General features: G+C 40.4%; 1 protein-coding gene across 15 annotated transcripts in view; it reads right to left on the bottom strand.

The window, feature by feature from the left end:
- Window positions 1-16,635, bottom strand: part of TASP1 (taspase 1) — a 154,556-nt gene that overhangs the window by 8,104 nt on the left and 129,817 nt on the right. For 13 of the 15 annotated variants that reach the window (XM_065590819.1, XM_065590825.1, XM_065590821.1 and 10 more), the window contains one exon: window positions 15,723-15,796. The exons of the other annotated variants lie outside the window; for them this stretch is intronic. In XM_065590819.1, coding sequence (XP_065446891.1) covers window positions 15,723-15,796 — 74 coding nt within the window. The remainder of the gene's footprint in view (window positions 1-15,722; window positions 15,797-16,635) is intronic. 15 annotated transcript variants of the gene reach the window in all.

Genomic DNA, 16,635 nt, shown 5'->3' with positions numbered 1-16,635 from the left:
TAAAATATCCATAGCTATTTCATGTTGTATGAAAAAATAGCCTTGAAGTGCTATACATTTTATATTCAATTAAACTCCCAAATGACCTTTTAAGATTAGACTCTCATCAACCTTTATTTTTAGGCATAACAATTTACACTAAATACACGTCTCCTTTGATTTTAGTAAGATTTTCAGACTCAACCACCTTACTTGTATAGTTTGTTACGGTTTTTTTAATAAATACCCACTACACGACACATTTTTAATTCTTGCTGGATTTAGGCTTGTATGGAAAAGAAAAGGACAGGAGAGCTTTTAGTTAGATTAGATTGTACCTTTAGCTTTGCAAATAGAGGGAACCTAAATCTGGGGCGGGGGCGCAAAAAAAGCATAGAAAGAGAAAACAAGTTCCATTCCCTTCTTCCAGCCCCAGGGAAGCTTCTCTGTTAGTGCACTGTGGATCAGCAGGCAGGGCTGCCAACTTTCTAATCGCAGAAAACTGAACAGACTTGCCCCACTCCTTCCCCATGGCCCCGCCCCTTCTCCAAGGCCCTGCCCCCCGCTCACTCCATCCCCCCACCCGCCGTTGTTCACTCTTCCTCACCCTCACTCACTCATTTTCACCAGGCTGGGGCAGGGCCTTGGGGGTCAGGAGGGGATGAGGGCTCCAGCTGGGCTGTGGGCTCTGAGGAGGGGCCAGAAATGAGGGGTTCAGGGTGTGGGAGGGGGTTAGAGTTTTGGGGTGGGGCCCAGGATGAGGAGTTTGGAGTGCAGGAGGGCGCTCTGGGCTGGGGCCAAGGGGTTTGGAGTGCGGGAGGGGGCTCAGAGCTGGGGTAGAGGGTTGGGGTGCAGGATAGGGTGAAGGGTACATAATCCGGGCGGCGCTTACCTCAGGTGGCTACTGGGAAGCAACAACATGTCCCTCCAGCTCCTAGGCACAGGTGCGGCCAGGGGGTTCTGCCCATTGCCCCCCCGACAGGCACTGCCCCTGCAGCTCCCATTGGTCGCAGTTCCCAGCCAATGGGTGCTGTGGAGATGGCGCTCAGGGCAGGGTCAGCATGCGGAGCCCACTGGTTGTGCCTATGCCTAGGAGCCGCAGGGACATGTCGTTGGTTCCCGGGAGTCACGCAGAGCCAGGTAGAGAGCATGCCAGCCCCACACCAACCAGACTTTTAATGCCAGGTCCCTTTACGACCGGATGTTCCAGTCAAAAACTGGACACCTGGCAACCCTATCAATAGGAGATGGATCAGGGGCAAGAGGGACAGCCTGTCAACATAGTACATGCCTCACCCTTCCTGCTGGGAATATGCAGAAGAAGATATTAACTCTGTGAGAATCATTTTACTTTGATGTTCCCCTTGAAATGAAATGAGGTTGAGAGGGCCATATAGAAGCATGGCTGCCAAAGGAGAACAGCTGCTATGTGGACCACGAAGACCTCTATTGGTTTAGACTACCAAATCTCATCTATAAAGAAAGAGAAGGAGCAGACAAACATCACTTGAAGTGGGGATTACAGTGAATGAGAAGCTGGATACAAGTCAGCAGTGTGGCCTTGTTACCAAGAAGGCCAACAGCATATTGTGTGGTATTAGTAGGAGCATTACCAGCAGATCGAGGGAAGTGATTATTCCCTACTATTCGGCACTGGTGAGGCGACACCTGGAGTATAGCATCCTGTTTTGGGCCCCCCACTACAGAGGGGATGTGAACAAATTGGAGAGAGTCCAGCGGAGGGCAACGAAAATGATTAGGGGCCTGGGACACATGACTTACAAGGAGAGGCTGAGGGAACTGGGGTTATGTAGTCTGCAGAAGAGAAGAGTGAGGGGGGATTTGATAGCAGCCTTCAATTGCCTGAAGGGGGGTTCCAAAGAGGATGGAGCTTGACTGTTCTCAGTGGTGGCAGATGACAGAACAAGAAGCAATGGTCTCAAGTTGCAGTGTGAGAGGTCTAGGATGGATATTAGGAAACACCATTTCACTAGGAAGGTGGTGAAGCACTGGAATGGGTTACCTCAGGAGGTGGTGGAATCTCCATCCTTCGAGGTTTTTAAGGCCCGGCTTGATAAAGCCTTGGATGGGATGATTTAGTTGGTGTTCGTCCTGCTTTGAGCAGGGGATTGGACTACATGACCTCCTGAGGTCTCTTCTGATCCTAATATTCTATGATTCTATTTTTGTAGGATACTGAGAGCGGAAGCTTGCACTGGTGTTTTTTGTTCTTGATTTTTTTTTAATAACTACCAATACCCTGCCCATGCAAGGTAGCTCTGTTATGATTTGCTTTTGAACTCTGTAGACCCTTCCCACTCCTCTTGAAGCCCAAACCAAAGGGTAGTCTTTCTGGCCTGGAATAATTGTTAATTAAGAACAGTATACGATTTCTTCTTTTGGATCAAAAGTATCTTTCAAATCTGAATTACTTGGTTTAGGATTAATTTTTTTCTTAAACTACACATGTTGTGCCAAGAACATTGTTATTTGGTGCCTCATTTGATAAAGTATTCTGACATGACTTGAAAGGTGAACTGTACTAGCTAATATGACAAGCATTTATTAAAGTCTTTAAAATAAAAAGACCAGTTTAAGTGCTCTCCAAAATGATGTCACTTGGCCTTTTTTGTGCATATAAAAGTAATAGTGCTTGTCAATGATGAGCTCATTTTTTTCATTAAAGCCATAAACATAATGTGAAATCAATACGAGTAAGCCAAAAGTAAGACAGAGCTGCGTGAGAAAGACAGAGTCCATCACACACTGCAAACTAGCATATAGTGTAAAGTAGGATAGTGCATAACTACCATGTGACAGCACATTCAGTACTTATGCAAACCTAATGAGTGCCTCACTTATTTTTCAGCTAATTTACCATGCAGGGAAAGTGTGTTTTGGTTAGAATATTTTGTTTACAGAAATATTCTGATATCCAGTACATTTTTGAGAGCTGGAACTGTATCATTAAGAATTAGCAAATCAAGAATAAAATGCACTGAATTTCACTTGCATTCTGCCACCTTACTGATTAGAGAAAAAAAATTGTCACATCAATATATTGTATACAAATCATAAATGACTTGTGGGAAATGAGATTAGAATTCTAAGTAGACCTTGAGTTAATAAGGAAGTCAAGAGAATCTACAAACAGAATACAGTGATTCTAGACTATTTTAACATTTTAAAATGTTAGTACGACACATTAAGGACTGATATATATTAAGATAGTTTCTAAAGTAAGTGTTTTAATCCCTCTCCGTTAACTGTAATTCCCATATAATTCATAGTCACGTTTAGATAGTTTAAAAAGATGAGTAACAATGCACCATTCTAACAAATGATGATGATTTGGGACTCAGAGCATTAGATGATAACTCTCAGATTAGTGATATTTTAAAAATATACCAAAATTTAAGATTTTCACTCTCCTATGTGCTGCAAAAGCAGAGCCAGATAATAGATATAATTCATACTTACATTCCACTATTAATATCTGCTGCAATTTTAAATATTTAATGTTTAATGTAGAGGAAAACAGTGCACATAAAAAACAGGCCCAAATATTTTAGCCTGTTCCTAAAATGCTGAATATATTATCTTGCGTGAAATAGGAACACAATACTGAACAGAAGTGTAAATAAGGAACCAAATTCAATACTAAGACCTTGGCCAAAGCCCACCAAACATTCCAGCTTAATCCAGAATTTCATCATGTGCTGGAATTTCACCCCAGCTACATTTAAACTGGAGCAAGATTTAGCAGGATTAATACAGGACAGATAGCTACGTAATCACAGATGTGTTTTTCAGTCATTTAAAGTTCAATGTCTTAGCTCAACAATGCGGACTGCTTACAAGGTACATCTTACTACAATGTCAAATCCACAGTTTAAGGAAGGGATTGTCAATAGGTGGACTGCAGGCCAATTCTGGACCACTAGATGCTTCTGAACTTTCAGCGAAATCTTTTTATTTAATTATTATTATTATTGTATTCTTTTCTCTAGAGTCTGGATCTTGACTGTACCCTGACCAAGAAATTTGGACCTTGACAAAAAATAATTGATTACCCTGGTCAATGGTGTGATGGTCTAAAGTGGAAATCCTCCTCTTTCCAACTTTAAAAACAAAAGAATTAAATATAAAACCTTCTGCTGTATTCCCAGATCTCAGAACCCAGTATTTTCATGATGTTCAAATGAAGCTGGAAGTTGAAGCTAGGCAAAAGTTCAGACTGCAAATAAGACATACACTTTTAACTGTGAGAGTAATTAACCACTGGAGCAATTTATCAAGGGTCTTGGTGGATTCTCCATCAGTGGCAATTTTTAAATCAAGACTGGATTTTTATATTTAAAGATATGCGCTAGTTAAAAAGACATTATTTTAGGGGAGTTTTGTGCCTGTGTTAAACAGTAGGTCAGACTAGATGATCACAGTGATCTTTTCTGGCTTTGGAATCTATTTTCTATTAACAAAATATTTTAAATTTGTATTTCAACTCAGGATGGTCCTTTCCAAGTGAGCTGGAGCGCTGAGTTCTGAGCAGAAAACTGGATGTTCTAGTGTATGCACAAAGTTCTTTTCAAGCAAAAATTATAGAATGACTTCTTCAGTCAAATCCTACATATCTGAGTGCATATTTAAAGATGAGTGACACATATTTTTCCTATTTCGTGCATGTAAAAGAGCTTCTCTGTAGTCTGAAATGTATGAGTAAATGACTAAACATAAGATTACACAGTAAATCTTTCCACTAATTTTCAAATTATAATTAAAATGTAGGGTTACCATCCGTCCGGGTTTCCCCGGACATGTCCAGCTTTTTCAGCTTTAAATGGCCATCCGGGGGGGATTTCTAATAAAGTAGAAATGTCCGGGATTTCCCCCTTCCCCTCATGCAGAGTGCGGTGTGGCTGATTGGACGGCTGGGCCTGATTGAAAGCCGCTCGCAGCCACTGGGGCCTCTAGCAGCCAGAGTCCCTCCCCCTCCCCCGCTCCCTCCTCCCCCGCAGAGCAGAGCCACAGTGTTTGGCTGCATGTGGAGCTCGCAGCTCTCCCTTGGCCTGGTGGGGGGGGCAGGCAAGGGACAGGGAACGGGGGGTTAGATTGGTCGGGGGTTCGGGGGGGGGCTGTCAGGAGAAGGGGGTGTAGAGAGCGGTTGGGTCAGGCAAGGGATGGGCGGGTTAGATTGGTCGGGAGTTCTGGGGGGGGCTGTTGGGAGAAGGGGGTGTAGAGAACGGTTGGGGCAGTCAGGGGACGGAGCAGGAAGACTTAGATAGGGGGTGAGGTCCTGGGGGCAGTTAGGGTCGGGGGGGTCTCAGGAGAGGGCAGTCAGGGGACAGGTAGGGGGTAGGGGTATTCTGAGGGGGACGGGAAGTGGGAGGGGGCGGGACTGGGCTGGGGCGGGGCTAGGGCGGCACCCTGTGTCCTCTTTTTTGATTGTTGAAATATGGTAACCCTATTAAAATGTATATTTCTTTACTCAGTGAATATTGGGTAGGTGTCTCTCTTGGCAAAAAACTTTCATAAACCTTTTTTTAACCAAAGCAGGCAATGAAGTACAGAAGTTCCCTACCTTAAAACAATACCAATTATTGTAATCTGTACTTGTCATACACATTACTTCAGACATTTTAAGGGCAATAACTGTTAAATTTGGTAACAATGTCTAGCATTTTAATGGCAGTAGTTAACTATGAACCACATTTTTCCTCTGCTTGTCCCGTTGCCCACTATATTTTTCCGACTGCAAAATGAAGAGTTTTCAGAGAGATTTTTGTTTGTTTGTTTTGTATTGAAGCTACATCACTTCATGTAGATAGTCACAGCGGCCAGCGTTCATTGTAAACTACAGTGGCATACACGATTCCATCTCCTCTACCCATTCACTTTTTCCTAACCCCTGGGCAGCAACTTAAATCCAATAAATTAGAAAATGGAAAGAATGACACACAGTAGTTTAATATTAAAACCAGCCCTAGCATAAGATTTATAAATTCATGTCATAAACTCAGTACAAGGAACAGGTTTTAAACTGGCAGTTGAATTTGGAATACAACAAGAATTACAATTAGACATTTAAAAATTAGAGTGATTTTAGATCAAGATGGTAGAAAAATCTAAGTCCTATAAAACCAAATTATAGTGCACCAAGGATGTTGAGAACCCAGCACTTGAGGTTCTCAACATTTTACAACTATGTTCCGTTTCTTTCTTATTTTAAATGAAGTTAATAAGTAAATTAGAAACTTTTTATCAATCATGTCTTGATAAAAGACCATGTTAATTTTAAAAATGCGAAATGTGCAAACATGTAACTTCATTTGTTGGCTATTTTAAACATTTGAGGAAAATAACTGACACATGACAAACTATATTTACTAGACGTGTCTTCTCAAAGAGATTGGCCTGCTAGCTATCTGTTCCGACTGTGAAGCAGATTTCATCCTAATAAAAGAACAGTATCTAACTTAACTAGTTGTAAAAGTGCTCATCAGTAAATGAAGCAAAAATAGTTCAGATCTTTTATACATCCCTCCACTGACAATTTGTGTTTTCTCCCATGCTGCCTCTCACACTTTAGAGGAAAAGCCCATAAAATTCCCCAAAGCCACTTAATTGTCTCCCAAATCCCTCCTTAAAACTCTTCTTTGCTATGATGCTTACTTCCTGGTGTACAGAGACAACGATTTATCATACTGACCAACACTGTCTCATTGTTTCCTTGTACTTCCTTGTCTGTCTATACCATCTGCTGTCTCTACAATACTTAGACTGTAAGCTTGTTGGGGGCAATGACTGTCTTTTTGTTCTGTGTTTGTACAGAGCCTAGTAAAACAGGGTCCTGATCCAGGGCTAGGGCTCCTAGGGGCTACAATACTAAAAATAATAAATACAGACCTATTTCAACTTTCCACCTTCAAGGAAAGGGACTGCAGTGATACAACAGAAGGAATTAAAGCCTAAATCAACAAGGACTACTGGAAATGAATAATGTGAACTAAGGAATTCTTTTCCTGAATAACAGTTTCCATATAGAATATTTTCTACAACAAGCTACCACAATTAACACGTACCATCCCCCACCCCACCCTAAGTCAAACCCACAATTAAATTGCACCACAAGTACTTCCTGCAGGCTCCCACTCAGTTTCTCAATGTCGCATTAAGTCTCTTTTACATGCCTATTTTGATCCTGCTTCAAATGAAGTAAGATGGGAATAAAGCTCCCATTTAGGGCCTCAGCAAAGCTGAAGATCAGAAACAGCAGGAGCAATTGCAGTGTTTAAAGCAGTTGAGTTGGAACACAAAACAACAACTTAGGCAAATAGGTGGTTTCCTCCCCACCAGCCATTTCCTATCCTCCTCAAAAATGTATTTTTAAGACAAGGTAAATAAACCTGAAAGAATTCAAATGGAAAATAAGAGTAGTTACAAGGGCAATGAATTACTAATTTTTAATTGAAGCCCTAGTCATAAACCAAATGTAAGAAGGCAGTTCTAGTTTAAACTCCTTTAAGCCCAGAACTGGCAAATGTCCATCTAGAAAGCATTAGCTTCCAAAGCATAACTCAGACCAGGTCTACACAGGTTTTTTTTAACTGACTTAACTATTTCAGTTATGGTTTGTTTTTGTCGGTTTAATATTTAAACTGGTACAATCCCTAATTTTTATGCAGTTATATTGATATAGGGCACCTTTATACCCATATAGCTTATTCCACTAGTTTTATAGGAATAAACTATAACGGCTTCCACACGAGGGTGTTGTACCACTTAACTACAGCATTTCAAACACTTACAGTTAAAACAGTACAAATACTGTTTAGCCAAGCCCTCACAATGGTGTTTATGAGTTGTGACATGTAATTTGAAAGGTAGCAATGGGACTATACATACTATGGAAAATATGACTAAGGAAAAAAACTATTTTCAAAAGGTGTTAGTCTCCAAATAAGAGAACCCATCAACAAATACTTGACCCAAGATACCAGAATATCCTATAAAGCATTATTGTTCCTTTTGTTTCATCACAAATTAAGCTTCATTATATTTTCAACACCACACAAAACAGTTACCCTACAGAAGTGTGGTTCTTCTAGATGTGTTCACCACACAGATTACACTGTTTGTAAGCAAGAGCCCCAAGTACACAAAGTCAGATTCCTTTAGCCAGCAATGGCCACTGGGGCTATGCCTACACCTTAGGTACTCTCGCTTCGCCCTTCCCCCCACACCTGGAGGTATACAGGACAAAGTGGGCCCAGGGCAAAGGGTAGAAGAGTAGGATCACTGAATCCATCTGGACAATCCCCTACAGTCACTGGTTCTTCAAGAGATAAGTAACCATTCTCTTCTCAGGTGACTGTTGACATGGATTCCCATCTCAGTGACTAACAAGCACTTGTCAAAATCGTGTCTTGTAAGTGCATGATTTGAGCTCTATGTTGTTGCCCTACAAATTTCAAATACAGGGACATTCCTCAAACAGGCAGCAGAGGCTACCTCAGCCTTAGTGCAATGCAGGGCTGGCAGCTGGGACCCCAGGCATGCAGGCCTGGCAGCCAGGACCCCGGGCGCACAGGGCCTGCAGCAGAGTTTAACATTAACCGAAACTGATAAGCCTGATGCTTATCGGTTAACTGGTTAAACTTTTACATTTTACCCCCCAGTCCAGGCCAATGGGGGCTGCGGGAAGTGGCGCGGGCCGAGGGATGTGCTGGCCTTCCTGCAGCCCCCCATTGGCTTGGAGCAGCGAACTGCGGCCAGTGAGAGCCGTGATCGGCCGAACCTGCGGATGCGGCAGGTAAACAAACCAGCCCGGCCCGCTAGGGGCTTTCCCTGAACAAGTGTCGGACCGGCTTTGAGAACCACTGTTCTAGAAGTCTGAGACATCAGTTATTCAGCAAATCGAGACTGCCTGGACTCATTTTAAATTGGCATTTCCATGTATTTAGTGCCTATATTTAGGACATTAATGCCTTCTCTGCTGACCCAGAGAAGGAGGGAAAGCAAAAAAAGAGAAAGAGGCTATCCATGGGCAAAAAGAGGGCAAAACAAATCTGCATTCACCTACCACCTAGGCAGCTGCAGGGGAACAATTATTGAAGACTAGAAAAGATATTCTTGAAAAGAATTGGTTCCGATTATAGCAGCTCTCTCTATTTAACAAAAAACAGCCCTGCTTTAAGTAGAATCCACTGCAATTAAAATAATAAAAACAAAGTAGAGAACAGTTTGTAATGGAGATTCTCTGTTTGCTTCCCTGGGTAAATGAATCCATGGAGCCTGAGGTATATATTTTTTCACCTATTGCTGCAGATTGGGACCTAGCCACATAACTATTTTCAATTTGCACCTTCTAGAATTCAGTGGTGGAAGCCAAGTTCCTCTGGTCACTTCTATTACAAACTACTCTGTGGCAGAGTTATTTTAGGTTGTTCATCCGAGTTAGAGTAGATTGTCTGCAGTTTTAGAACATATGCAGTTGCTTGTTTAGCATCTTCTAATGGTTATTTAAAAAGGGAAGGTCAATTTCATAAGGAGAGGTTTGGCTCCCACTGTTGTGAGGACATCATGGCAGGCTGGATAAAGAGGATGTGGACAATGTTTCTAGCTGAGATGTAGGAGATGGTTATGGAGTTCTGACCCACTACACGCAGGATGGTCCTATGGCCTTCCTGGTGATAAAGACCAGTAGGGAGGTCCTGGATGTGCTGCCAAGGGAGGTGGTTAATGCCTCATTCCAACTGGGTGGCATGCCCTTCATGTTCACATTGAACAAATTCTGAGCAATGGACAAACCTGCATGAACTTGAACATTTTGGTTAATAATTGATCAGTCTCCTCTCTTTCTGGAGAAAGGTATTTGAGATGCTTGCTGGGCAGTTCCAGGCACACTTGGACTTGATTGGTTCCTTTTATATCTTTCAGTCATGCTTCAGATTGCTATATGGCACAAACAGCCAGGGTCAATAATTTTCTGCTGGTTACAGACAATCAAGAATTGTCCTTATTGATTAAGTTTGATCTCTTAGCTGCCTTGATACCATGGGCCATCAGGTGTTCAAGAGGCTGTGGTGATAAGTCAGATCTTCCCCTCTCCCCTGGCTTAATAGGAGTAGTTGGCAAGACAGTCCCACAAATCCCTTCAGCATCCTCTCTAATATGGGTGCCCTTTTCCAGGCTGTAGCACTGAAGTCTGATACATACTGCTTTAGATAGAGAACTCATGAGGGGTAGGAATCCAATTAAAATATTAGCAGGCATGTAGAGGTGTATGACCCTTACTATTGTCAGAGGAATGTCCCATCTGGCTAAGGACAAGCTACTTGGCAGCCTGTATAGGGTAGTTACTATAGTGAGTTAGAAGGCAGGCTGGATTGCAGCAGGGTCGATCTCCCCGGTAGATCCAGCCATAAGGTAACAATAGTCCAACTGAATCAGGAAGCATTTACAAGAAGGCCATGTACCAATATGGATGGACTAGACAGGCATATTTCTCCTTCCATTTATAAAGTTCTATATTTAATAGTTTCTCTGAAATAATATTCAGTAATCACTTGTATAAAAGTATAGGAATATAATTAATATAATATAATAGGAATATAATTAATGGAAGTCAATATGGTTTTATTGAAAATAGGTCTTGTCAAACAAATCTGATTTCATTCTTTAATGAAATTACAAGTTTGGTTCATAAAGGTAACTACATAGATGTAATACCCTTAAGGCTTTTGCTACGCATTTGACTTACCACCACACAGCATTCTAATTAAAAAATTAGTAATATACAATATGAAAACACATGTTAAATGGATTAAAAACTGGCTCAGAAATCTCAAGAAGTAGTTATCAATGGGAAATCATCATCTAATGGAGGTGTTTCTTGTTGGGTTCCACTGGGATGGGTACCAGGTCTGACATGATTCAACATTTTTTATCAGAAATCAGAAAATAAATATAAAATCACTGCCAATAACATATGTGGTTAACACGAAGATTGGTGGAGTTATAAACAATGATGAAGACAGGGCAGTGATACCGAATGACTAAGATTGGTTGGTGAGCTGGGCCCATTAAAACAAAATGTATTTGAATACAGCCAAATGGAAATGTATACATCTAGGAAGACAGAATGCAGGCCATACCTAAAGTATGGAGGACTTTTTCCTGAAAGCAGCAACTCTGAGAAGGATTTAGGGGTCATAGTGGACAGACTACTGAACATGAGCTCCCAGTGTGATGCTGTGGCAAAAAGGGCTAATGAGATGCTTGGATGTATCAATAGGGAAGCAGTGAACAGAAGTAGGAAGGTGATTTTACCTCTTTATAGAGCACTTGTGAGACTGAGGTCTGGTCTACACTAGGAAATTAGGTTGGTATAATACGTTGCTCAAGAGTGTGAAACATCCACACCCCTAAGCAACACAGTTAAACTGACCTAACCCCCGGTGTAGACACTGTTAGGCCAGTGACTCTCAGAGAGATGGAGTACCTATGCCAATAGGAGAGGCCCTGCCATCAGCATAGGTAGTATCTTGACTGAAGTGCTATAGCTGCGCTGCAGCAACATTTTAACATTTGGTAGACATGTCATCATACTAGAATACTGTAAACAATTCTGGTGTTCACATTTTCAAAAGGATGTTGACAAATTGGAGGGGGTACATAGAACAGTCACACAAGTGATTTGAGGCCGTACATTGAGAGACTTAGAACTCAAAGTGTTTAGTTTACCAAAATATTGAGAGGTGACTTGATTACAGTGTATAAGTATCTTCACCGGGAGCAAATAGTGAGCTCTAAAGGACTCTTCAATCAAGTGGTGAAAGGCATAACAAGAACCACTGGCTGGAATCTGAAGCTTGATAAATTCAAATTAGAAATTAGGCACAAATTTTTAACAGCGTGGGAGATTAATTATTGGAAAAAATAACCAAAGGAAGAGGGGATTCTCCATCTCTTCAAATCAAGACTGGATGCGTTGCTGAAAGGTACGCATTAACCAAACAAATGTTTTTGGGCTCAATACAGGGTAGCTATGTGACATTTAAATGTCTATGACGCACAGGAAGTCAGACTAAGTGATCTAAGACTAGAAGAGACCCTTAAGCTATTAATATTTTTATATATATATATGTGTGTGTATGTGTGTGTGTGTGTTTGTGTATGTATGTGTATATACACACACAATTATGATTTTAATATTAGTGTGTTCCTTTTACAACTCTTAATATCTTATCATTTTACAAAATTTTGCTACCAGTTGCTGTATTGATGTGCACTGCCTGTGAATTCCTCAATCATTATCAGCCAGCCTTTGGCTGGCCATGATGTGAACCACTTGACTTCAGAATTGACGTTAGCCCAGGACTAGTGAAGGCTGCAAAAAACTTAGATAAACAGGGAAGCAAGTCAATTTTATACTACCCGCTTGACCAGCTTGTTTCTGGAGTTTTATACATGGATATTCTGTACTTTTATGTCACGAATACAATGTTAAATTTGCCAAATATTTACTTTTTTTAAAGAAGAAAAAATTATTTGCAATACACCGTGCTCTATTTCAAGCCTGGCTTTCCTTCTATGACTTAGCCTTACTTGCAATACAACAAAATTCCAGCCTTTATGACAGAAGATTATTTTTTGATCAATAGAAGTCGGCAGCCCAGGCATTTGTGGTTTTTCTCTGGAAAGCATTTGCAGCCACAGGCTCAAAGGAGGAAGAAAGGGAGAGGGATTAACTTTCTTCAATGAAGGTCAAAAACATAATTTAAAAGTGAACCAAGAGAAGCAGCTGTGTCTGTCAGCCCAATCAAGATTACCAGCTGGAGAATTTACCAGCAATATGAAAACAATGTACACCAGATGTCAAACGATGCAACTACGAGTAGGAAAACATTTCTGGGTATGGCACTGTATTGCTAGTGCTTATTACTAACCAGATTTCATATGACATACTAAAGACTTCAGCAGGCTACCACCAGCTAGGAACAAACATTTCCTCACAACCAGCTCTAGGAGCCATATTGTGTAAACAAAATCAGCTTTTATTTCTAATATAATTTAACATTTCACTTCTTTTAATGACTATATTTCAGGATCAAAAATATAAAGAATGAAGCAGGTTTATGCATTCACGTTTGCTGCATGCTGGGACATCTGCAGCTGGGCTTGTTCTAGCTTCACTAACTTGAGTTTGAGAAACTAGATTCTTTTAAAATAAAAATCTAAAATAAACAAGAACTCAGTGACACCGCATTTCAGTTGATTATCCAAGGAAATAAGCTGTACACGTGCCATAGAAAAGTGTGCACCATTGGCAGCTGTGTCAGCACCTCTGTAACCAGCTGCTTTTCCTCCTTCTCCCTCAGGTTATTGTCTACATTGTGAGCGAAGGGGTATGATACCCTTGCTCATGTACACTTACTCATGATAGCGCTCATCGGTTCAGGTGGGCTTGTAATTGGCACAGCTGTGCCTTCACTGCTGTGACTACACTGCTAATTATACTTGCACTAGCTCAATGTGAGCTAGCAGGAGTATGTGTACATGGCAGGGGAATCTCACCCCTGGGTCGTAGTGTAGACTTAGCCTCTGTTGGTATCCTTGTCTTTGTTTCTCTCTACATACAGTACTTATTCCTCAGAGGAGCTCATCTACTCCCATGGTTTCAGATATCACATTTGTGATAATTACTTGTAAATCTACCTCAGACAGAAATACAGGACTGCACAGAAGGGAGAAATTGTCCTCCTTGACATCCCACTAATTAAACACAGCAAAAAGCAAACCTCTTTTTGAACCCTCTCCTCCCCGCCCTTTAACACTGCTGAACTACACCCCTGATCACTCAGACTCACAGTTACTGGGGTCATCTCTCTAACTTTCTCCCAAAGCATCCAGGCTCTCATCAAATCATCTCACCCCTCTAGCTATAAAACTGATCCGCCCTCTCTCACCAAGTTCCTTCTCTAGTTTTGTTTCCACATCAATTTGTACTCATTCTCATGTTCAAATTCTACGCAGCTCTGTTCCTGCCTGCATCTCACCTTCTTCTGCTTTCCTTTTCACACTGTATGCTCTGCCCACACTTCTCTCCAGAATGTCCCATTTGCCTCTCACTCACTCCAATCTTCTCCCCAGCACCGCTCCATGCCTGAAAACAGCTCGCCTTGTCCTCATCCATGGCACATCGCTCCTAGATGGCATATCCTTCTCTTTTGTTTCACTTTCCATCACTACACTCAACTATCATAGAATCATAGAATATCAGGATTGGAAGGGACTTCAGGAGGTCATCTAGTCCAACCCCCTGCTCAAAGCAGGACCAATCCCCAGACAGATTTTTACCCCAGTTCCCTAAATGGCCCCCTCAAGGATTGAACTCACAACCCTGGGTTTAGCAGGCCAATGCTCAAACCACTGAGCTATCCCTCCCCTATGTGCTGATCTGAATTCTTTATGATAAAGGATCCTATGAATAAGCTTAGCTTTTTTGTGTTATACCCTCTTCTCTCATTTCCAACCCATCACGGGGTATTTCAGTTTCTATATCAATTATCTGCCTAAGGACTTGTCATCACACAAAAACTGTAACATCTAACTACACCAGTATAGTTAAAATAGTACAATCCACCTAGGATTAATAGCTATTCCTGTAAGTGAACGGCAACAAGCTATACTGATATAAGGCACCTCTATAAACTGCACCCACACTAGCAGTTGTTTCAGTATAGCTACCTGTTTCCTTAAAAATATCACACCCCAATCAAAACAACTAAATCTGTATAAAACTGCTGTAGACGTTGCCTTTACATAACCACTTCTGAGAAAGGTGTTATTTTCCCTATGCATCTGTGAGGCACCATGCACGCCTATGGAAGCTATGAATAATGATCACCTTAAATGGTGAAAAGAGGAAATTCAATGCACTTGATGACTAGATACTCAACACTATGTACTAGAGTACAGTCTAAAGTCTCATTCTGATTAGAATGCTTAAAAATAAACCAAAACAGCATCCATTTACTTCACTTATCTAAAAGCAGAAGAGTTCCTATTCTGCTTCACTTTTCCTTTCAACATGTAGCAGTACATTTCTTTTGATTCATGTTTTCAATCTATATTGCTAGGATCAAGATTGGAAAAACAGTTTAATTAAATGATAAGAGATTTATCATAATCTAAATAAGCAAGGCTTTAAAAATACAAGTATGTGAAGGGCATGCCCTTGTAAAAGTCAGAGTTGTTAGTAACCTCCTATGAAGGGAAGTAGGAAGGGTCTAAACATTATTTACACAAATCTAAAATATCAAATGAACACAGGGCACATCAATGAAAAGCACTATCAAAATGAGCCAGGGTGGCAAACTACCAGTGAGGTAGCTGATTTGAACACTCAAGTCCAAGCAGAATGCTAAAATACACACTGATTTCATACAAATTGGTAGCTTTCTTTTTTATTAATTCATTATTACATCTTTTACTTGCAGACCTTTATAGAAGTCTGATCTTAAGGATGTTTTGTGTTAACAGTATTGGTCACTAGCCTGGCCAAGGAGCAGAAAGTGCCCCATCAGTGGCAAGGTTGCAGCTAATCGAGTAAACGGAATCTTATTTTACGTCACTTTTAAAATAATATTTCAACAGTTTGAGTTAATTTACGTGAATTCAAAATAAAATTGAAGTCATTGTAGAAGTTTTTAGGTCACAACCTATTCCTTAGGGCTTACCTTGGCTTTGCCATCCTGTGCTGACATATATCCTACACACATGCTCTCTGTTGTATGACTCCACAAGAACTCCACTATAAGGAAAAATGTAACAAGTCACAAACAAATACATTCATTTTAAGTGTGGAAAAACTTCACTTTTAACAAAACCAGAAATTAAAGGGACAACTCAAACCTAGCTGAAAGTTTAGGTTTGGTGCTTTTATAAAAATTTAACAAAATTATTTACAAGAAAAAAGTAATTCCAGTGGAAGTAAGAGTAAGCACTCCTTGTAGTAGTTGCAAATAAATACTGTAGCACTAATAACCAGAAATAAATGGCATATATAGTGAAAAGTAGCATGCATTTTTAAGTCGTATTTATTTATTTGTAAGGTAAGTAATTTTTTTTTTACAGTACAATTACTAAAATGGAGAATGTCTCTTTAAAATTAAAATTCAGACATATATAAAGCATATTACTGTGCTTTATTTTTTCTCCCTTGCTTAACAAAAATTTTCAACTGTTAAAATGATTTATTCTTAGTACTGGGTAATCCCTATTTACTGTGATAGACTTTTTTCTACTCAAATGTATAATTTTTGTGACAAAAATATCAAGTGTTTCTGCCGTCCAGAGCTCAGTTTCATAAAACTCTACTGTGTGTAATATATGTAGTATACTGAAGACTCTTTTAGATTACTTACCTGCTATCAAAGAATAATGTTTTAAAACAACGAAATCTTTCTCCAGTATGAAATAGAAATCAGATACTCAGAACTCTTCACCTGTCTAACAAACTTTAAGTCTGGGTTCAGCAAAATGGCCTTTGGAACATTTACATTCACCCACTAATCCCGAAGAACACTTTTTAAATTCAGACAATTCTAGGAAAAACAGGTTTGAGAATTTTGAAGAAGATATTGCCAGAAT

Source organism: Chrysemys picta, chromosome 3 (genome assembly GCF_011386835.1).
Source record: "Chrysemys picta bellii isolate R12L10 chromosome 3, ASM1138683v2, whole genome shotgun sequence".
Taxonomy (NCBI): Eukaryota; Metazoa; Chordata; order Testudines; family Emydidae; genus Chrysemys; species Chrysemys picta.
The sequence above is the reverse complement of the archived record's forward strand: the minus strand, read 5'-3'. Positions and strand labels throughout refer to the sequence as shown.